At 43.0% G+C, this 23,107-nt stretch overlaps 1 protein-coding gene and 1 long non-coding RNA gene across 3 annotated transcripts; one reads left to right on the top strand and one right to left on the bottom strand.

Annotated features, from left to right (window-relative positions):
• Nucleotides 1-5,673: 5,673 nt before the first annotated feature.
• LOC122543946 (uncharacterized) lies at nucleotides 5,674-16,964 on the bottom strand. The gene is made up of 4 exons (XR_015754612.1): nucleotides 16,911-16,964; nucleotides 7,616-8,863; nucleotides 6,458-6,629; nucleotides 5,674-5,778 (listed from the first exon to the last, which is right to left on the bottom strand). It is a non-coding gene; the product is annotated as an uncharacterized LOC122543946 (long non-coding RNA).
• LOC122543939 (putative G protein-coupled receptor 139) lies at nucleotides 9,548-22,875 on the top strand. Of its 2 annotated transcripts, none has more exons than XM_043682892.2 (2): nucleotides 9,548-9,766; nucleotides 20,176-22,875. In XM_043682892.2, the coding sequence occupies exons 1-2, from the start codon at nucleotides 9,697-9,699 to the stop codon at nucleotides 21,075-21,077; spliced, it is 972 nt and encodes a 323-aa protein (XP_043538827.2). In that variant the 5' UTR covers nucleotides 9,548-9,696; the 3' UTR covers nucleotides 21,078-22,875. The 2 variants fall into 2 exon arrangements, with proteins under 2 accessions (XP_043538827.2, XP_043538826.2); XM_043682891.2 differs by lacking the exon at nucleotides 9,548-9,766 and adding an exon at nucleotides 18,342-19,059.
• The last annotated feature ends 232 nt before the right edge of the window (nucleotides 22,876-23,107 follow it).

Below are 23,107 nucleotides of genomic sequence, written 5' to 3'. Positions count from 1 at the left end.
GAGCAGAGAAAGTGAAACTTCTACCATTGATGGAAGTAGCAAATTAATACAGATGCTGGAATCTGAACTGAAAACAAAAAATGCTGAAGTTTACAGCGGGTCTGGCAGCAGCCATGGAGGGAGAGCAAGTCAGCGTTTCAAATTTAGGTGGCTCTCTTTTTCGCAGGGCATGGGTCGAGAAACCACGGTGTCTCCTTGGTTTTCGTGGCTGCCTCACAGCACCAGCAATTGATTCTAGCCTAAGGCGACTGTCTGTGTGGAGTTTGCACATTCTCTGCGTGTCTTCACGGAATTCCTTTGGCCACTCCGCTTTCCTCCCACAGTCGAAAGATGTGCAGTGTAAGTGAAATAGCTATACTAAATTGTGCATGGTATCTGGGGATGTGCATGTACAATAGCCATGGAAAATGGTAAGGTGTGGTTTTGGGTGGGATGCTCTTAGGCTGGTCAGTGTAAACGCAATGGGCTGAATGGCCTGTTTCCACCTGGACACCCCGCGCTGGCCTATTACCTGCCCTCAACCTCTTCATTTCCAACTGCCGCCGGGACATTAACCGCCTCAACCTGTCGACCCCCCTCCCCCACTCCAACCTCTCACCCTCACAACGCGCAGCCCTCCAATCCCTCTGCTCTAAAGCAACCTCACCATTAAGCCAGCGGATAAAGGGGGCACAGTGGTAGTCTGGCGCACTGACCTCTACACCGCTGAAGCCAAATGCCAACTCGAGGACACCTCTTCCTACTGCCCCCTCGACCATGACCCCACCTCCCATCACCAAACCATCATCTCCCAGATCATACAGAACCTCATCACCTCAGGAGATCTCCCACCCACAGTTTCCAACCTCATAGTCCAGGTACCCCGCACTGCCCGGTTCTACCTCCTTCCCAAGATCCACAAGCCTGACCACCCTGGCCGACCCATTGTCTCAGCATGCTCCTGCCCCACTGAACTCAACTCTACCTACTTCGACACTGTCCTATCCCCCCTAGTCCAGGAACTCCTCACATATGTTCGAGACACCACCCACACCCTCCACCTCCTCCAAGACTTCCGTTTCCCCGGTCCTCAACGCCTCATCTTCACCATGGATATCCAATCCCTCTACACCTCCATCCGCCATGACCAGGGCCTCCAAGCCCTCCATTGTTTCCTCTCCAGACGTCCCCAACAGTACCCTTCCACCGACACTCTCATTCATTTGGCCGAACTGGTCCTCACTCTTAACAATTTCTCCTTTGAATCCTCCCACTTCCTCCAGACCAAAGGGGTAGCCATGGGCACACGTTTGGGCCCCAGCTATGCCTGTCTCTTTGTTGGCTACGTAGAACAGTTGATCTTCCGTAATTACACCGGCACCACTCCCCACCTCTTTCTCCGCTATATTGATGACTGCATTGGCACCACCTCGTGCTCCCGCGAGGAGGTTGAGCAATTCATCAACTTCACCAACACATTCCACCCTGACCTTAAATTTACCTGGACCATCTCTGACACCTCGCTCCCCTTCCTGGACCTCTCCATCTCCATTAGTGACGACCGACTTGACACTGACATTTTTTACAAACCCACCGACTCCCACAGCTACCTGGATTACACCTCTTCTCATCCTATCTCTTGCAAAAATGCCATCCCGTATTCCCAATTCCTCTGCCTCCGCTGTATCTGCTCCCAGGAGGACCAGTTCCACCATAGAACACACCAGATGGCCTCCTTCTTTAGAGACCACAATTTCCCTTCCCATGTGGTTAAAGATGCCCTCCAACGCATCTCATCCACATCCCGCATCTCTGCCCTCAGACCCCACCCCTCCAACCGTAACAAGGACAGAATGCCCCTGGTGCTCACCTTCCACCCTACAAACCTCCGCATAAACCAAATCATCCGCCGACATTTCCGCCACCTCCAAACAGACCCCACCACCAGGGATACATTTCCCTCCCCACCCCTTTCCACCTTCTGCAAAGATCTTTCCCTCCGTGACTACCTGGTCAGGTCCACACACCCCTACGACCCACCCTCCCATCCTGGCACTTTCCCCTGCCACCGCAGGAACTGTAAAACCTGTGCCCACACCTCCTCCCTCACCTCTATCCAAGGCCCTAAAGGAGCCTTCCACATCCATCAAAGTTTTACCTGCACATCCACTAATATCATTTATTGTATCCTTTGCTCCCGATGTGGTCTCCTCTACATTGGGGAGACTGGGCGCCTCCTAGCAGAGCGCTTTAGGGAACATCTCCGAGACACCTGCACCAATCAACCAAACCGCCCAGTGGCCCAACATTTCAACTCCCCCTCCCACTCTGCCGAGGACATGGAGGTCCTGGGCCTCCTACACCGCCGCTCCCTCACCACCAGACGCCTGGAGGAAGAACGCCTCATCTTCCGCCTCGGAACACTTCAACACCAGGGCATCAATGTGGACTTCAACAGCTTCCTCATTTCCCCTTCCCCCACCACATCCTAGTTTCAAACTTCCAGCCTGCACTGTCCCCTTGACCTGCCTAGCTCCTTTTCCACCTATCCACTCCACCATCTCCTCCCTGACCTATCACCTTCATCTCCTCCCCCACTCACCTATTGTACTCTATGCTACTTTCTCCCCACCCCCACCCTCCTCTAGCTTATCTCTCCACGCTTCAGGCTCTCTGCCTTTATCCCTGATGAAGGGCTTTTGCCCGAAACGTCGATTTTGCTGCTCGTCGGATGCTGCCTGAATTGCTGTGCTCTTCCAGCACCACTGATCCAGAATCTGGTTTCCAGCATCTGCAGTCATTGTTTTTACCTGGCCTGTTTCCATGCTGTAGGTTTATTTTAAGGCAGATTTGCTGAACTTTAATTAGACAGGTTATGGACACATTAAATGTGTGGAGTTCTGGGCAAAGATATATTACATTATAGCTCCAGAGATGAGGGATACGCACGAAGTGGCTAACACACAAATATTTCATTTTAAAATTCCATTTTTATTTTTCTTGGTGAAAGATAAAACCATTCTAATTGCAGTGGGCTAAATCTTATCCAAAACGCTTTCAAGTGAGTGTCTCTAATCTGGATTTCTTATTGACTACAAGAAGATTTTTAAAAAGGACATATTCAGTTAAAGTAATTGTTACTGGTCAAAACCTCAGCATTTTTATTTCTGAATTTAACACGTCATGGGAGTTGCTGCTTATCTTTCTTTCCATATGTCTGTATTCCTCCATCACGGGTTTTTTTTTTCTTTCCACTTTGCCACTTGGCAAATTTAAATGTGCATGGTCATTTTATTTTATTTATACACCTACCTTGGTTTGTTTGACGTGTTTTGCTATCATGAGAACATGGCCTACAGATTGTAAATTGTCAGTCAGTTTCAGTTTCTGCAGGTTATGCTGTGATTTTACTATTATTCACAAGGCTCAGATTCTTCTGCATCCCTGACAAATTCAATTCCCGATAACTCATTTCCTGTGTCTCCCCCATGTTCCCTGAGTCACTGAGTTTTAATTTATCTTCAATGTTCAGGACAGAGATGGGCTAATTGGCCCTCCATTGGACAATGCCAGCAATTGTCACACCGCAGGAATCTTTTTTTCCATTCTCACAATAATAAGCCATTTTCACCCAAAGTATGGTGCTTTTCGATTCCTTTCTTCCTCTTGCAATTTTCCCGGCCCTGATAATTGTATCACCTCGAACAACTTCGAGTACTTCACTTATCAATGAGTTCTATATTCTGACACATCTTTTAGTAAAATAAAAATCTCCTTACTTTGTCCATCTGAACTTGTATTACTGAACTTGTACATTGATAGCTCTTTCTTTTGCAGTGATCTAGAAAATAAAAAAAAAATCCACATTCATCTTTTTGAAACCATGCATAAAGTAAGATGTTTCTATGAAGTCGACTCTTAATTCCATATTTTCCGGTCGAAAGTGGACCAGTCTGTTCGAACTCTTCAGAATACCTGGATTGTTGCTGATTTCTTCATCGGTCAGACAGGGAAGTCAGAGTTTGCAGAGGTGATCATAAGAAATAGAATCATAGAGGGACATTCCACGTTAAAACTGTTCTGATTTTACTGTAATTATGGCTGATCATAGAACACTCCAGCATCCCATTCAATTCCAAAGAACAAACATGTTTTGTTATTAATCATTCATGGGATGAGGGAGGCATTGCCTAGGCCAGTGCCTATGGCCTGTCACTAATTGCCATGGAGAAGGTGGTGGTGAGCAATCGAATTCAGTTGGTGCAGACCTCCGGTGAAAGCACATTCATAATTCGGCTGGGAAGGAAGTTCGAGAAGATTGACCCAGGGACAGTGACGGAATTGTTGCTTGCATTGCATTGAGCTTATGATTTAGTGATTAAATTGTAATAATTAGTTATTATACATGCTGCCGAAGGTTCCAAAGTTTCATGCTTTTGTTGCAGGAGCTAGTTGCTAAGATAAAAAAAACAGGGTCTGCTTTGATTAATATTAATTAATATGCAGCAAAAGATCTGACCCTTATTTTCTGAGACTTCTTTAATTCATCGATGGAATGTCAGCATCTCTGGTAATGACCGCCCTCATTGCCCACGCATTTCGGAAGGTGCCTCTTTGTATTCCTATTGTCACATGCAAGCCACGCTTGGTGAGGATGGCACACATACTTCCTTAAGGACGTTAATACTCATACCAAAACAGAAGGTGCTTGTTAAAGCATTCACTCGATTTTGGATCATGCTTGTTTCGTTACTTTCTAAATCAAGGAACTGAATAAACCTTTCAAATACTTAAATAGATTACAGCAGCTGAATAAGGAACATCACCTCCATTATAACTTCAAATGAAGGGGTACTGGATTCGAAAAGTTAACCATGCTTTCTCTTCACATAAGCTGATAGATGGGGTGCAGTTATCCAAAAAAAATCTGGGTTTTTTTTTCGTTTATCGTTATAATCCAGTCTTCTTTTCAGTTTGCTTTAGCATTTTATGTGTAATATTCAAAAGGCTAAAAGCAATCGTTTCTACAAAATAAAAGTAAATAATCAACAGGATGAGTTTGGCAAGATTTAGCATAATCGGATTCAGCCTTGGCTTTCGGAATAGTTGGTATCCGTGGACCTGAAGTTTATGAATATTCACGGTATTCAGGGCAGCAGAGGGCGCTGGGACAATGTGCTGAATTAGTGGGAGCAATTTTACTGGAAATGAAAAAACTATGAATCTTGTGTTTCTTTGAAATGCAACAGACTCCAGAGTTAAATACGTGTTTCTTTCCATACAAAGACAGATTTGTTTTTAAATGATTTGTCAATCTGTAACGTTTCCAAGAATATATGGTGTGATAAATTTCCGTCATGGTTCTTAGTTACCTGCCCCAGTAAGTACACTTGGAAATCCTGGTGCCTGCTGTCTTTGAATGCCAGTGAATTATCCACCTTGTGCAAACTTTCTTGCGATTGTTGGATCACAGCGTTTTCAATTCTAACTGTCAATACAATATTGACATGTGATTTAGTGGTGAACAGACTTATTTACAAAGTACTGGCTTGGTTGAAGACACTTGGAAGTTGGAATTGCATTTATTGTGTTTCGCTGCCTTCTTTGTTCTGTAGATCAGCAACATTATGTGATAAATGCTTAAACTGAGTATTGTTGAGATCTTTAAATGGGATATGATTTGGAGATGCCGGTGTCAGACTGGGGTGTACAAAGTTAAAAATCACACACCATATTATAGTCCAACAGGTTTATTTGGAAGCACTAGCTTTCAGAGCGCTGCTCCTTCATCAGATGGTTCTGGAAAATAAAATTGTAAGACACAGAATTTATAGCAAAAGTTTACAGTGTGATGTAACTGAAATTATATATTGAAAAAGATCTGGATTGTTTGTTAAGTCTCTCATCTGTTAGAATGACCATATTGGTTTCAGTTCTTTCATAAGGTAAATCGCAAAACTGTTTTGAAAAGTTACATTCTCAAGTGAACTTTAACAGATAATGTATTGAAGGTGTGAGCTTCCCTGTGTGAGGCTGTCTGTGCCACAATGGTCAGACTGATTCTGATCTAAAAAAACAGATTTACAGAATCTTACATGGATTCATGCAGTTTTTGAGCAAAGTAAAATGTAATTCTGCAAGTACAAATTCACCCCACAAACTTATATGTGTATGTGTGCATGTGGGTGTGTGTATGTGGCGGTGTGGTTTATGAGTGTCTGTGAGAGAGTGTGTGTATGTGTGTGAGTGTGAGTGTAAAGGGGTGTAAGTCTGTGAGAGGGTGTGTTTGGGAGTGCATGTATAAGCGTATGAAAGAGGGTCTGCGTGTGCGTATCTGTAGGCAAGTGTGTGCATAGAAGTGTGTATGTATGCATGTGTGTCTCTGTGTGTAGGAGTGTCTGTGTGTGTAGGAGTGTCTGTGTGTGTGCCTGTCTGTGTATGTGTCTGTCTGTGTGTATGTATAGTGCAATGGGGTCACCTGTAGTGTGACATGAACCCAAGGTCCCGGTTGAGGCCATCCCCATTGATACTGAACTTAGCTATCAGCCTCTGCTCGGCCACTTTTCATTGTTGTCTGTCCCAAAGTTCGCCTTGGAAGACGGTCACCCGAAGGTCTGAAGTCGAATGTCCCAGATCGCTGAAGTTTTGGACTATAAACAGGATATATATTCATGGTAAGTGTCTATAATATCATCATTATTCATAATAAGTAAAACTGAAGGAGCTGTATATGAAATGAAGAGGGCATGAAATCACTGGACACAGTTAGTCAAATTAATGTGCAGGACATTGATAATTAAGAGACAAGAGGTACCAGTAGTTTGAGACCTCAGTGATTTCCCAAATGGAGCCGACAAATCTCTATTCCAAATGCTGATTTGGCAGCATCAAACAACTGAAAAGAGATTTCAATATTAATAAACAGATAAGACTCCCTTCTCAGTTTAATGATAGCGTCAATTCATTGCTTGACAAATTCCAATATAAATCATGAGTTTTTTTTTAGTTAGAAGTATAGCAGAAATCGAATCTCTCTGAAGCATTTAATTAATCTCTACATAAGAAGAGACAGAGAGAATAATGGGGAAATGAAGATAATTCCTTCCCTGAGATAATTGAAGAGCTCTTTGCTTTGAGACAGCCAATCCTCGACTGGTAATCAAATTAGCATCTCCGAACAATATTTCGTAAGTAGCTGGTGACAATATCACTCATCAGTCTCTCACTCGACAAGGAAAATGCAATATTGTCCCCTTTCCTCCTTCTCTTAACCACTGAGTGTCTTAAACTCAGCAGCAATCTTAGTCTGGAAGCAGATCTGCATTGACCTGCCCTTTTCTCAACTTCATCATCATGAACTGAAATCACAGCAGAGACCCATTTCTAATTGGAGACCTGTAGTTGTTCGGTTTCTGATTGTTTTTCTTTTCGCTAATCAGGTGCCGTGTTTGAGGCATTTTAGCGTCTTCTAACAATTGAATGATTTTTAAAATTTTGTTCAACAGTCATTCAGTGTGAGTATCAAAGAACAATCCTTATGCAGGCTTATTGCAGAAAGAGCGGCTGAACTGAAATGTCAACTCTCTAATGGCGATATAGCCCATTACAAGCACTGACAATGAATCCAACCACTTACCAAATCCATACAGAAAAGGACTCTGACCACAGGAGGAAACCACGCTGGCCTTGTGCCTACTAGGGAGCTCCAACACCATTTCTATAAGAGACACTGCCGCCCAAGATGTACCCGCATACCTGCAAGACAAACGCAATGAAGCAAACAGGTAAAAACTCTACAATATCTTGGTTTGCCCCAAACCAAAATCTTTAGAAATGTTGGTGATCTTCAAAAACGTTACTTCCTTTTGTTTAAACTTCCATTTGGATAAGCGTGCAATCTCTTGCCGCTCTGATAAGAAATAAAATACATAAAATAAAGTAAGTATGATGATACTACGGTTTTGAGATGGGTATTTTGTCCTTGATTTTTAAAGATAAGTTTTGAGTCATAGGTATGGAGCTGTCTAGTTCAAGCCAATAAAGTAAAAGCTGGTGAGCCAGAGTCTAAGTTTCACCTTTCTGGAGTTGTTGAGGGTTGGAAGTTGGTGGCAAGGTTTTCTGTCTCTCTCTCTCATTATTACACGTAAAAGTTTTGAGTTCTCCTTCTGTGCTGGAATCTCATGTGAGGCAATGTATTCTAGTGACTTTGCATTTGCCAAGTGTGTATTTATGGAATGTTACTGAATTGGAATATTTGCCGTTTATTCATTAGATAATGTATTATTCGGTTTAGTTTTCTAATACAGTTACAGTTATACCAATTCCTCTTTCTGCTGTTTGCAATTTGGTACGGTGGCTCAGTGGTTAGCACTGCTGCTTCACAGTGCTTGGGACCCAGGTTGGATTCCAACCTCAGGAGATTATCTGCGTTGGAGTTTGCACATTTTCCCCGTGTCTGTGTGTGTACTGTTTCAGTGATTCGGTTCCTCCCAAAAGATATGCAGTTTGGGTGAATTGGTCATGCTAAATTGCCCATAATGTTCAGGGATGTGTAGGTTAAATGCATTAGTCGGGGTAAATACCGGATAATATGGTACGGTCTGGATGGGTTATTCCTCGGAGTGTTGGTATGGGCTTGTTGGGCCGAAGGGCCTATTTCCACACTGTAGTTTCTATGATTCGAATGTAACTGGGAGAAAGAAAAAGTGTTTTGCTATATGCTGAGTGGTATGACCTATTTAGTGTCTAGGCTACCTTCTTGATATACTTGCAGGTGGTTCTGTTGGGTCCATTACAAAAGTAGGAATATCCTGTCTTTTTCTTTGCTTTTGATTGTTTTGTTTTGAACAAGAGGAGAACGTCTCCAGGTTTCAATGACAAGTTGCTGCCATTTTGGGTAAAAACGAGGAAACAGTTATTTGATATATCCCCAAGATCATCTCTCTGCGTTGAACCTCACACCGATGCAGCAGTTCAGTCAGTCCATACAAACACACTGCCATGCACTATCACCTCCTACATGATATCTGAGATTTCAATTTTGAAAGGTCAATACATCTGACACTACGATATAAATATCAGGGATTTTCCCCCCAAAATATCGCTTTCTGTTGACGCAGAAAGCGTCATTCTACCTAAAATTCCTCTTTCAAGAGAGTACATTTCTTGGTCAGGGAGCAGCAGGTCTTACGGCAGCCTTTATTCCATATTTGAGAACAACAGGAAACATGACACTTAACTGCCATACTTCAAATATTGGCACTGATGCAGTCACTTAATTCTCACAGTTAATGGTAGATTTGCAAAGTCCAAGACGATCATAGAGCTCACCTCTCGTTAGAGAGAAATGACTGCTGGTGAGATTAACCAAAGGGCCACCAGCCCTCAGGCAATAGGAGAAATTGAGAAACATGTACGTTCATGGTAACCTCAGCCAATGTGGAATTTGATCAATTGTATTGGTGTCACTCTGCATCACTAACCAATCGTCCAGCCAACTGAGTTAACTGACCCCATTGGTTCAAAAGTACAATTATATTATTCGCTTTCCTAATATTACAAAAAGAAATCATGAAACTGTGACTGTTAATCGAGCTGTGACTAAGGTGCGTGTTGCAAAATACTTGGACCTCTGGAGACTCTCAGTTCGAACAAATATCGTACTTTTTGGTGGTGTTGCTCTATATCGTCGGGAACTCCTCCAGCTTCCAACAGACAATGCATGGGGCACCAAAAGGGCTCTTTTATGCCATTTGCTATCCCATTATTGCTATTATTGGTGCTCCGGGTAAGTAATGGTTGCCAACGATTTTTCTTCGAAAATCTCCACAAATCTTATATTTTATTTTCAAAATCGGGCTGAACTTTTCCAAAATCAACATTATCTGAATATAGGGGCTATCAAAAGGTTTCCAGAATGTTTATGCATTATATGCTATTACGCTGTAGTGTGGTGAAATGCACTCATTGTGGTTGCAGAATGGAGTGCTCATACATTTCATTCAATGTATTATACTGCACGTTTATAGAAACGTCATTTATTAGGTTGTTCAATCATGCACTGGATGAACAACATAGCGTTTGTTTTAATTTCACAACGCGGAAATTAGCATTTATTTTGTGACAAAATTTCTTTTAAAAAATCAACATTGCGAAGTGCATGGATATTATTGCCGCAGCAGAATATGATTTATCCCATAAAGTCGTCATAATGACGTAATTTTATCACAAAAACAATTCCAGTGATTTCGGGACTCTACAGTCCGACCTTTGCACTAATTTCGTAGTTACAGTAGGATGAGTGTCCACGTACTGGGCCCCAAAATGAACATGATCTGATGAAGTATTCTGGAAATATTTTGAAAAGACCTGGGCAGACAAGAATTTTAACTTATCGCTTATATTATCATCTACTGATGGGTTTTGTATATGATAAAAGAGAGCAATTGCTGATAGCCAACAATTGTGGTTGCATCAAGGACGGTCAATAATATTTTCTCATCATGACAGTCTGAGAGCAACGAAAGGTTAAAATCAAAATGGTTGAAATGAATGCTAACCAGCAAAATAGAGCAGTCAGGAGCAATTGATACGTATTGTCGACGGGAGGCTTCTCCCACATTGAGGGTAGTTGAGACTACTAGCATTGCAGTTCTGCATTGCTGGGTGGCTGATCGTGATTGTTCGGTGGTTAGCTATTGCTCACATCGAGCATGCGAGGAAGACAAGTGATTGAGACCCTGCGTTACGTTATTTATATTTTTAACTTGCTTGGTTCCCCAGCATGACTCTAAAGGTTGTCTGATATTCATGGGGGTAGAAAAACTTACGAGAAGGGAAATCTAATGAACACATCCTGAACGAACAAGGTCAGAATGTGCACCATGTTAACGTTGGACAGAAAGCTCGAATTCAGGGACACTTCGATATTAAAAACACCTTTTTAGGACGAAAGTAATATAAACACATGAATACAAGCATCAAAGAAATTTTCAAGCTATGATCACCAAATTGGGATACCTTTTGGGGAAGGAGGCTCCTGTACAGAGAGGACAGGTTGCACCTAAACTGAAGGGACACTGATATCCTGGGCGGTAGGTTTGCTGGAACTCTTCAGAAGAGTTAAAACTAGTTTCGAATGGGAATGGGACACGAAAATACCAATCAGAGGATGGAGTAGCTGATGAACAGGCAGATATAGCGTGCAGAGAGTCTGTGAAGAAGGATAGACAGTTATAAGAGCAAAGTTACAGTCAGTGTGATGCGTTGAAGTGTGTATTTTAATGCAAGAAGTGTCAGGAATAAGGGTGATGAACTTAGAGCATGGATCAGTACTTAGAGCTACGATGTTTGGCCATTACGGAGACTTGGATATCACAGGGGCAGGAATGGAGGTTGGATGTTCCGGGATTGATATGCTTGAAAAGGAATAGGGAGGGCGGTAAAAGAGATGGGGGAGTAGCATTCCTAATGAGAGAGCGTATCACAACTACAGAAAGGGTGTTCATCGAGGAGGATTTGTCTATTCAGTCAGTATGGGTGGAATTCAGAAACAGGAAAGAAACAGTCACCTTATTGGACGTTTTCTACAGAATCCCCAATAGCAACAGAGATACGGAGGAGCAGTTTGGGAGGCAGATTTTGGAAAAGTAATTTCACCTTCCCTAATATTGATTGGAACCTTGTCACAAAGCTGGTCCTTTCTCAAAGTTACTGTGCGCTTGAGTTTTTTTTCAGTGAGGGGGTAATTGGCCAGGTTCCAAATAGACTGTTTGAATAGATTATCGAGGCCCATTTGGTTTGCAGCTAGCAGATGCTGCCTCAGGCAGAGGCTTTTATGTTTTACTAAACAAACTTGAATAATGAATGGGGAGTGACCACTTCTGAAAACAAAGTTTCTCCATGGGTTTAGTTCAGCAGGAGTGTGTGAAGAAAGGCTACTGGAAGCATTTGCCCGAAACATCGATTTTCCTGCTTCTCGGATGCTGCCTGATCTGCTGTGCCTTCCCAGCACCACTCTAATCTAGACTCTGGTCTCCAGCATCTGCAGTCATTGTTTTTACCTAGTTGATTTTAACCTTACTGCGAAACCTCTTGCAAGGCTGCCTACCTTGAAGACATTCTCCTCCTCTCTCTACAAGAATCTCAGTGAGTCTCTCTCTCACTGCAACCCCCAGGTCATCTCCTCTGCCCTGAAGCTCTTCCTACCTGCCAATCTTCCTTCCCACCTATCTGCTTCACCCTCCTCTCTGACCTATCACCTTCATCCCTACCTCCATTCACCTATTGTACTCTTGGCTACCTTCTCCCCAGCCCCACCCCCTCCCATTTATCTCTCCTCCCTGGAGACTCCGTCCTTCATTCCTGATGAAGGGCTTTTGCCCAAAACGTCGATTTTCCTGCTCCTCGGATGCTGCCTGACCTGCTGTGACTTTCCTGCACCACTCTAATCTAGACTCTGATCTCCAGCTCCTGCAGTCCTCACTTTTGCCCCGCTGGAAACAAGTCCAGCCTGGTTCTCTCTCTGCCTCTCTCTCTCTCTCTCTTTGGCTTAAAACCTGTAAGCCTGTGTTTCATTTTAACATTTGTGCCCAATTTATGGGCAATGTTGCAAGTTTCTTCGGAATAGCATCATTAAGTTGGAATATTCTATCGGGTTTTTGGATTGGATATGTTCTCCGGTATTCTATTTCCTGTTCTTTGTGATTCATTCCGTAATCTTGTAAATACGTTTTGTTTGTTTAAATCTCGGCAGTTTGACCAGCCAATTGACTCTGGGAAGGTCCACTATACACTGACCTGAAATAAATAGTAAAGTTACGGTCTGGGATAGCTGCTTTAAAATGGTTTGAGGGTCTGGGCCTCCTCCATAACAACCTCATTAGTGCAAATAGTTTGGATGGAGCAGTTTTTGTTTGGTGCGTCCAGGAAGGATTTCTGACTCCATACGTAGATAAGTCGATTTGAGAGGAGGCCATATTGGATTTGATTCTGGGCAACAAACCAGGTCAGATGCCAGATCTGTCAATGGGAAAGCATTTCAGTGATAGTGATCACGAGTCCCTGACCTTTACTATAGTCATAGAGAGAGATAGGAGCAGACTGTATGGGAAAATATTCAATTGCGCGAGGGTGAATTACAATGCTATTAGGCAGGAACTGTGGAGCAAAAGTTGGGAATAGATACTCTCAAGGAAATGCACGACAGAAATGTGGAACTTGATTAGGGAGTGCTTCCTGCGACTGCTGGATAGGTTTGTCCCACTGAGGCAAGGAAGAGATGACAGGGCGAAGGATGACAAGAGATGTGGAACTACTCATCAAGAGGAAGAAGGAAGCTGACTTAAGGTTGAGGATGCAAGAATCAGACAGGCCTCTAGTGGGTTACAAGGGAGCCAAAACAAAACTGAAGAATGGACTTAGGAGAGCTAGAAGGAGGTATTTTAAAACCTTGGTGGTTAGGATTAAGAAAAACCTCAAGGCATTCTACATTAATGTCAAGAACAAGAGGATAGTGAGAGTGAGAGGAAGGACAATCAGGGATAGTGGTGCAAACTTGTTCTTGGAATTGGAGGAGGTAGAGGAGTTCTGCAATGAATACATTGCTTCAGCATTCACCAGTGAGAGGTTTGTTGTGGTTTGTGAGGACAGTGTGAAACAGGCTGATATGCTCGAAAAGGTGGATAATAAGAAGAAGGATGTGCTGGAAATTTGAAAAACATGAGGATAGATAAGACCCCTGAGCGTGACAGGATATACCCAAGGTTACTACGGAGCGAAGGAAGAGATTGTGTCGCCTGTGGCAATGATTTCTGCTCCTCGCTGTCCACTGGAATAGTACCTGATGATTGCAGATTGGCAAATGATATTCCCTTGTTCAAGAAGAGGAATAGGAATACCGCTGAGAATTATGGAGCAGTGAGTCTGACGTCAATGGTTTGCAAATTCTGGGAGAGGATTTTGAGATACAGGTTTTATGCTTGTTTGGAAAAACATAGTTTGATTGGTCAGCATGGAGGAGCAGTTCTTGCCTTACAAGCCTTATTAAATTCTTTGAAGATGTAACAAAACACATTGATGAAGGTAAAGCAATGCAAGTGGATTTTATATGGATTTTAGCAAGGCTTTCCCCATGGTAGGCTCACTCAAAAAGGAAGGGGGCATGTGATACAGGGAAATATGGCTGGCTGGGTACAGACTTGGCCGACCCATAGAAGGCAAAGCGTGATCGTATGGAGAAAGTATTCAATCTGGAGTTCGGTGATCAGTGGTGTTCTGCTGGAATCTGTTCTGGGATCTCTGCTTTTTGTGGTTTTTATAACTGACTTGGATGAGGAAGTGGAAGGGTGTGTTATTAAGTTCACCGATGACACGGAGATTGGTGAAGTTGTGAATACTGTGGAGGGCTGTTGTAGGTTGCCAGGATGCAGACCTGTGAAGAGAAGTGGCAGATGGAGTTCAACCTGGAAAAGTGTGAAGTGATTTATTTTGGAAGTTCTAATTTGAATGCATATTACAGGGTTAAAGGCGGCATTCTTGGCAGTGTGGAGGAAAAGAGGGATCCATAGTTCGCTCAAAATTGGCACACAAGTTGATAGTTTTGTTCAGAAGAAGTATGGTATATTGGCTTTCATTAGTAGGGCTGTTGAGTTTAACACCTGCGAGGTTATGCTGCAGTTTTCTCAAGCACTGGTTAGACCACACTTGGAATATCGTGTTCAGTTCTGGCCAACCCATTGTAGGAAGGATGCGGAAGGTTCAGAGAGGTTGTGGAGGAGGTTTACCAGGATGCTGCCTGGACAGTAGGGCATGTCTTATGAAGGAAGTTTAAGGAAGCTAGGTCTTTTCTCATTTGAGCAAAGAAGGATGTGAGGTGACTGGAAACAGGGGTACAAGATGATGACTGGTATAGATGGAGTAGATAGCCAGAGACTTTTTCCCAGTGCAAAAGTGGCTATCATGCGGGGGCATAATTTTAAGGTGATTGGAGAAAGGTTTGGTGGGATGTCAGAGGTAGGTTCTTTACACGGCATGTGGTGGATGCATTGAATGCACTGCCAGCAGTGCTAGTAAAGTCAGATACATTAGGGATATTTAAGCGACTCTTGGATAGGCACGTGGATGATAGTAAAACGAAGGGCATGTAGGTTAGTTTGATCTCAGAATAGGAAAAATGTTCAGCACAACATAGAGGACGGGTGGGTCTGTACTGTGCTGTACTGTTGTATGTTCTGTGTTCTAAATATTTAGAAGTCATGATGCAGCATTCTAATTAAGCCATTTTTATAAAGGTGCAGCATAACAAATTGAATAATATTTTGCAATACTTCATTCTGCAATTGCAAATATCACACTATCATTGGCCTCTTCACAGCATTATATCATGCAATGCATACAAAATACTGGAAATGCATAAATTGAATTATAAATATACACGCAAAGTGTACAAATAATCTCTTTCTTTTCAATAATTTACAATTCTTGTCTTGGTATCACTGTTTTTTTTGGGTAAGATCTTGGGATTATATTAGAAACACGGGTTTTCACAATATTTTCTGCCACTGGGAGCTGAAAGTGAAGGAACCCTTATGCGGCTTGGACCATAATATGGTAGAATGTATTCTGCAGTTTGAAACGAAGAAGGTGGGAATCAGACATAATGGTTTTACCGTTGAATAATGGCAACTATAGTGGCATGAGGGAGGAACTGACTGATTGATTGAGAAAGGAGTTTAGCAGAAAAGACAGTGAAACAGCAGTGACAGGAGTTTCTGGCAGTAATTCGATAGACATAGCAAAGACTCATCCTGTGGAAACAGAAGTATACTAAGTGGAGTTGAGGCAACCCCGGGTTGGTCAGGGAAGTCAGGGACAATATAAAAACGAAACAGAAAACATAATATGGCGAAGGGCAATGGGAAGCAAGAGGACTGGGAAGCGTACAAAGATCAACAGAGGACAACAAAGCAAGAAACAAGGAGGGAGAAAATTAATATGAGCGTAATGAGCTGGTAATATTCGGAGAGATTACACGGGTTTCTTTAGATATATAAAGGCAAATGTGGACATTGGGCCATCGGAAAATGATGCTGGAGAGGTAGTAATGGGAACAAAGAAATGGCTGAGGAACTTAATAAGTACTTTGTGTCAGTCTTCTCGGTGAAAGACATGACCAATATCTCAAAAATACATGACAGCCAGGCGGCAGATATGAGTACAGTGGCCATCGGCAAGGAAAAATTGCTAGAAAAAACTGAAAGGTCTGAAAGTGGATACATGGCCTGAACTCGATGTCTACACCCTAAAGTTCTGAAAAAGATAGCTGAAGAGATAGTGAAGATTTTGATTGTGATATTTCAGTTACCACTAGAGTCAGGTAGGATCCCAGAGGCCTCAAAATCGCTAATATAAGACCGACAGTGGGGATAATAGAATCTTTCTCACGATGGAAGATGTTAACTAGTGGTGTTCTACAAGGGTTGGCATTGGGTCCATTACTTTTCGCTTAATGTATCAATGATCTTTATGAAGAAACTGAGGACATTCTGCCTACGTTTGCAGATGACACAAGCATAGGTGGAAGGGCAGGTAGTATTGAGATGGCAGGGAGGCTGCAGAAAGGTTTAGACAGTTTAGGAAAGGGGCAAATAAGTGACAAATGAAATAAAATGTGTGGAAGTTTGAGGTCATGCACTCTGGGTGGAAGAATAGAGGCATGGACTATTTTTTAATGGGGAGAAAATTCAAAAATCAGAAGGCCAAAGACACTTGGGCGTCCTAGTCCATGTTTCTCATAACATACACTTGCAGTCGGTATTTGGGAAGGCAAATAAAATGATGTCACTGATCTCCAAAGGACTAGAATATTTAAGCAGAGATGTTCTCTGGTGAGAACACATTTAGAGTACTGTGAGCAATTTTGCGACCCATACCTCAGGAAAGACGTTTTGGCCCTGGTCCAGGTCCAGAGGAGGTTCATGACAAAGATCCCAGGATCTTTTTGAGGACTGTGGGACTGTACTTTATGGAGTTTAGAAGGATGACGGTGGTGGGGGTGGGGGGGGGGGGGGTGGGGGGGGTGGTGGCGGGAGTGATCTGACTGAAAATTACAGAATACTGAACGGCCTGGATGGAGTGGACGTTGGGAAGATGTTTCCATTGGCAGGAGAGACGAGGACATGAAGGCACAGCCTTAGAGTAAAAGGAAAACCTTTTTTACAATCGTTAGAAGGAAAAACTTTTTTTTATCCTTTTTTTATGGGTGGCACAGTGGTTAGCACTGTTGCCTCACAGCGCCAGAGATCTGGGTTCAATTCCCGCCTCAGACTGTGTGGAGTTTGCACATTCTCCCCGTGTCTGCGTGGGTTTCCTCCGGGTGCTCCGGTTTCCTCCCACAGTCCAAAAAATTGGCCATGCTAAATTGCCCATAGTGTTAGGTGAAGAGGTAAATGTAGGGGAATGGGTCTGGGTGGGTGGCGGGTCGGTGTGGACTTGTTGGGCCGAAGGGCCTGTTTCCACGCTGTAAGTAATCTAATCTAACCTTACAAGAATGGTGAATCCGTGGAATTCACTGTCACAGAAGGCTGTGGAGGCCACGTCATTGAGTATATTTAAAACATAGGTAGATGAATTATTGATTGCCATGGAGATCAAAGGTTACGGGGATAAATCAGGAAAATAGAGTTGAAAAATCTATCAGCCATGACTGAATGGTGGAGAAGACTCGATGGGCCAAATGGCCTAATTTCTGCTCCTGTATCTTATAGCCTTATTGTCTGCCATTGGTTCCTGCAAGGACAATGAAAGATTATCCTGATGAGAGAGATAAAAACAAGGAGTTAAATGCCAACGATATTGCCTAGCAAAGCAAAATCGACGAAGCTCCAAATAAATTAGATAACAATGTTAATTGGTCTAAAGTTTTTTTTTAAATTTGTGGTAACCTTACGTCATTCTTTAAGATCTCTCCATAGTGTATTTCTCCCGCAACTGCTGCAAGTAAAATACATGGATTTAAAGTTAACATACTCGGTGACTGGACAGATCTTCATTAGTATTTACTGAAATATTTCACTCTCTTCTTTCAGTTGCCACGCTGTACCTCACCACATATGTCCCTTCAAAGTAACTCCAAAGCAAGTGCAAACAATTTCAACCTTTGCAAACAGGGTGAGAAAGCGACACCAATAGGCAGGCATTCAATCAGATTTCAGGACTGGGAATACAGATGGTTAGAGATTTCATTGACGGTGCGACCTTTGCCATATCAGCAGCTTTTAGAGTCTGAAATGAAGCTTCAAATTTATGGATTTATTTCATTGACGGTGCGACCTTTGCCATATCAGCAGCTTTTAGAGTCTGAAATGAAGCTTCAAATTTATGGATTTTATATCGTCTCAGGCTTTTGCCTGTCCACCCCTCCATCTCGCACAGACATTGGATTTTTCCCTTCCCTCTGATATCTGGCTACTCGTCTCCCTGCCTCTAATCTTTGTTGGCCAGTTTTTAAACACCACTGTTCTTGTCCTGTTAATATACTACCAGAATCTTACACACAGATTCCTAGACTCTCATACCTACCCTCGTCTTTCTCTGACCATGGAATGGTGACTGGACTCGAAATGTTAACTGTACTGCATCCCCAAATGTGTTGCTCGATCTATGTGTTTCTCCACCAATATCGGTTTCTGTCTCCCATTTCCAGTCTTCCTGCTGCTTCATCTCCTCCCCAGTGTTACCATGCTGCCTGCTCCAAAAGTTCAGCCTGCGAACCTACCTTCAATTACCACGCTAATCCTCTAAATTCTGTTCATTGTACCCCAACAAAGGTGGCGTGCTGTACCCCTAGAATCTGTCCATTTACTCACAATGTCAATCATCTTCGCCTCCCAGTAAGACAGGCCTCTTCTTCCATTCTATGTCAGGCTGCCATTTCCCCATCTAAAATCCAATACGTTGCAAACCGAACCCCCAGTTGAACCACCTGACGCCACCGAATGATCCACGCCGCTGACTCCAACGCAGTCCACTCTTTCTGCCTGGCTTCACGCATCCTGGTTCCTGTCACGAGGCTGAGTGACGGTGAGTGATTGAGGGTGACTGTGTGTGGGTGAATATACGCTGTTGAGTGGTTATGATGAAGTGAGGTTGAGCCGTTCAGTCAGTCCACAGTTCACTTTTGATGCTGACTCGTACATACGTGTTCACAAATTTTGATGCATTCCAGTGCAAAGTTACTTCTGGTTAGAATTACTAGTTCTTCTGCTTAGTCCTGGCACAAGTCCGTTATATATTCATTACCAGACATGGAATATACATTGCAGTTTCTTCTTGTTCTTTTTTTAAAGATTTCAAGGGGATTCTTTGTCAGGGGTGAATTCAACTCCTGAAGTTAAAGTTGTGATTGTAGCTTCAGCGACTGGGGTATGTATGGTGGGAAATCGTCGCAGGAATTATATAAAATTATATAAAATATAGAATAGGATCTAGCAGGTTTTTTTTCATGGTGTACTCAAGCACAGAAACACAGGAGTACAGTGAAAAGCTTTGCAATGCCACCGCTTATGACGCCATCTCAGGTATAAATGCATCAGTGCAAACCTTAGATAGCAAAAAGAATTTAAATAAAATAGTTGCATTATTTTGCAGTCTTCAAAGAATAAGTTGGAAAGAAGACATAGCTAGAGGATAGACATTACATTTGGATAAACAATTACAAATAAATATTACATTACAATACCACAGTGCAGTCTGATAACCCACACCAGACTCCAGTCTAACAATCGTCCCCTCTCCCCTCCAAGCCTCCTCCACTCCGTTCCAAGTAAAGTTTTCCTCCGGATTGTTTCCTCTGCATCGGCCTCAGCTCGGGACTCGCTGCCAGCGCTGGCCGCTGATTTGGGACTGCTTCCCCCAGAGTGATTCCAGGTGCCGATTACTACTTCAGGGCTGCTTCCCTGGCGCAGGCCTGCACTGTGGGAGACTCGCCAGATTCTCAATTCCCCTTCAGCTAAGTCTAATTAATTAATTCAACAAGATGTAGAAAGGAGAAAAAAAGAGAGAAAGGAAAAGAACAGGTGGAGCAGAGGAGCTTGAATACTCAAGAGTCTGAAAGTGCGTTTGAGCAACATGTTGTTTTGAGACAGTAGTAAGTGTTTTGAATAAGTTCAACAACGTCTCTCTCATTTTCTTTCTCAGCCAATTTGCTGGCGATTGGAATTTTATCCCGAGGACGTTGTGGACTCTCCAAATGCATCACATACTATCTTGTGGCGATAGCTGTCAATGACTTCTTTGTGATAATAATTTCCGTCATCCTAAACAGGATTGGCCGCATTTACTTTCGGTACAGTGTCTTGTCGACCACACCAGTATGCAGCCTTGGCGCTGTACTAGTCTATGGTACCCGAGATGGCTCAGTGTGGCTGACAGTGGCCTTCACCATCGATCGTTTTGTTGCCATCTGCTGCCAGAACTTGAAGATCAGATACTGCACTGAGAAATCTGCATCACTGGTCATTGGAACAATTTGTATCCTGAGTTGCATCAAGAATGTCCCTTTATACTTTATCTACAAGCCGTTGTATACGATTAGGGGTGTGCCCTGGTTCTGTGATATCAAGTCCAGCTATTACACTTCTCCAGTCTGGCAGGCCTACGACATGCTCGACCCCATCTTAACCCCCATTTTCCCATTCATTCTCATTTTTCTTCTCAATGCTTTGACTATAAAGCACATCTTATGGGCCAACAGATCCAGGCAGAGGCTTCGAGGTGTTGAGAACTGCCAAGATTCGGAGATGGTGAATCGCAAGAGGTCCATTGTCCTGCTGTTTGCCGTCTCACTTAGTTTCCTTCTCCTGTGGGCTACCCAGGTCGGGCGTTTCCTCTACGTGCGAGTTCGAGGTGCAGGTTATTTCAACAGCCAGAATTTCAAAGACCCACAGTACATCCTTTCAGAGACTACCAACATGCTCCAGTTACTCAGCTCCTGCAACAACATCTTCATCTACGCTGTATCTCAGAACAAGTTTAGAGAGGAGCTTAAGGTGGTGATAAAGTATCCATTCACCATCTATATCAGATTCTTCAAATGTTAAAAGAAAAACAAAATTGACCCATCTTATTTATCATCTATCAGAGTGACTCCATTTGCAACGCTATTTCTTGAATTTGAATCTGGCATTTGTGTGTCGAGGCTCCTGCACTTGAGAGAGATGTCATGTCCATTATCTAGCTGAGATGGTTCTCAATTCCGAATTCTAAAGGAATCTGAAATTATCGGAGCTCCTATCTTTCAGGATGAGATGCGAAACCACGGTCCAGATCAGTGCTCACTATTTCAATTCTCCAGTGTTCTGGGCCCATGGAAATTTATGTACTCATTTCTTTTCCACCCACTCTCATTCCCTCCTTCCTCCATTTTAACTTTCTCTTTAGCCTTTGTTTCTTATCTCAGAACTGTCATCACCATCTGACAGTGATTTCTGTTTAAATGTTCATTGTTTCATTTCCTCGAGGTCATTCCTTTATTTAATTATTCTTCATGATACTTTGAAAGGATTTTCTTGACTGGTCCTCCCAAATATCTATGATGCCACTTGCTTTTCGCACAATCTTGTTACTTTTCAAATTGTCAGTCATAGAGATGTACAGCATGGATACAGACCCTTTGATCCAACTCGTTCATACCGACCACACATCTTAACCTAATCTAGTTCCACTTGCCAGCACCCGGCCCATATCCCTCTAAACCCTTCCTATTCATATACCCATCCAGATGCCTTTTAAATGTTGCGATTGTACTAGCCTCCACCTCTTCCTCTGGCAACTCATTCCATACACATACTACCCTCTGCGTGAAAACATTGCCCCTTAGGTCTCTTTTATATCTTTCCCCTCTCACCATAAACCTATGCCCTCTAGTTCTGAACTCCCCCACCCTAGCGGAAAGATATTGTCTATTTATCCCATCCATGACCCTCATGGCTTCATAAACCTGCAGAGAAAACAACGCCAGTCTATTCACCTGTCCCTATAGCTCAAATCCTCTAACCCTGGCAAAATCCTTGTAAATCTTTTCTTAACCTTTTCAAGTTTCACAACATTCTTCCGATAGGATGTCATTCCACACTTGTGCAATTTACTCTATTGCTGCCCTGAGGATCATTGGCTACCGATGTCTCATTAAGACTGTGGGCAGTTCTAATGGACAGGGAGAAGTCTTTTCTAGATGGAATGTCTTTAATACTAAAACAAGCAAACCTGTTTATACTCACGTTCCAAGTCTCATAGGCGGACAGTCTTTCAGAAATGCATCATCCACTTTGTAGCTATGAACACAACGTGGGTGAGAGCCACCAAAGTCTTGTGACATCTATGCTCCTTTCGTTTGTTGAACGATAAATATGTATCAGGCAAAAGCGTCAGAGCAGATGATGTAGGGGTAGGAATAGTCCACTTCACCACTGTACCACCATTCAATAAGACCATGGCGAAAACTGTTGCCGAAAACCCACTTTCCTACCTGTCTCTACGAACTTCGACTGATAAAGAAATCTCCATTGCAAAACAAAACAGCAATTGTTGATGTTGCGGGAATGTGATAGACCCGAATCAGTACCCCTGGCAGATCGACAGAAGCAGTGGTTACATTGGTGGTGGTGTGATGTCATGGTGGGTTCAGTGTGGTCCGCCTGGAATGCAGTAGTGACGACGGTGGCCCCAGAGCGACATACCTGGAAATGACTGTTGCTGGGGTGTTGGTGGGCCCAGAATGTTTGCGAATGCTACCCACGCCCGTAATGTGGAGATGAGCACAAAAAAGGAGGAAAAGCTCTGATGTTTGATATATTCTCGTTGTATCTTAATATCGTCTGTGTCTATAAATGCACGAAGCGTGGTAAATAAGAGACTGTTTGCTCTTCATTTGTTAAATGCAAATGACAATAAATCATACACTTCAATTCTAAGGTAGCTCAGCTGTATTAAACATAGAACATAGAACATTACAGCGCAGTATGGGCCCTTCAGCCCTCGATGTTGCGCCGACCTGTCATACCAATCTGAAGCCCATCTAACCTACACTATTCCATGTACATCCATGTGCTTGTCCAATGACGACTTAAAT

This window comes from Chiloscyllium plagiosum, unplaced genomic scaffold, assembly GCF_037043375.1.
Source record: "Chiloscyllium plagiosum isolate Xiang-an unplaced genomic scaffold, Cpla_swu_hap1 HiC_scaffold_46, whole genome shotgun sequence".
NCBI lineage: Eukaryota > Metazoa > Chordata > Chondrichthyes > Orectolobiformes > Hemiscylliidae > Chiloscyllium > Chiloscyllium plagiosum.
The sequence above is the reverse complement of the archived record's forward strand: the minus strand, read 5'-3'. Positions and strand labels throughout refer to the sequence as shown.

Bases quoted from the DNA above. Each gene is read 5' to 3' on its own strand.
- LOC122543939 (XM_043682891.2), top strand. From the start codon at position 18,975: ATGATCCACGCCGCTGACTCCAACGCAGTCCACTCTTTCTGCCTGGCT. The intron at 19,060-20,175 runs GTGAGTGATTGA...TTTCTTTCTCAG, and splicing joins TGTCACGAGGCTGAGTGACG to CCAATTTGCTGGCGATTGGA.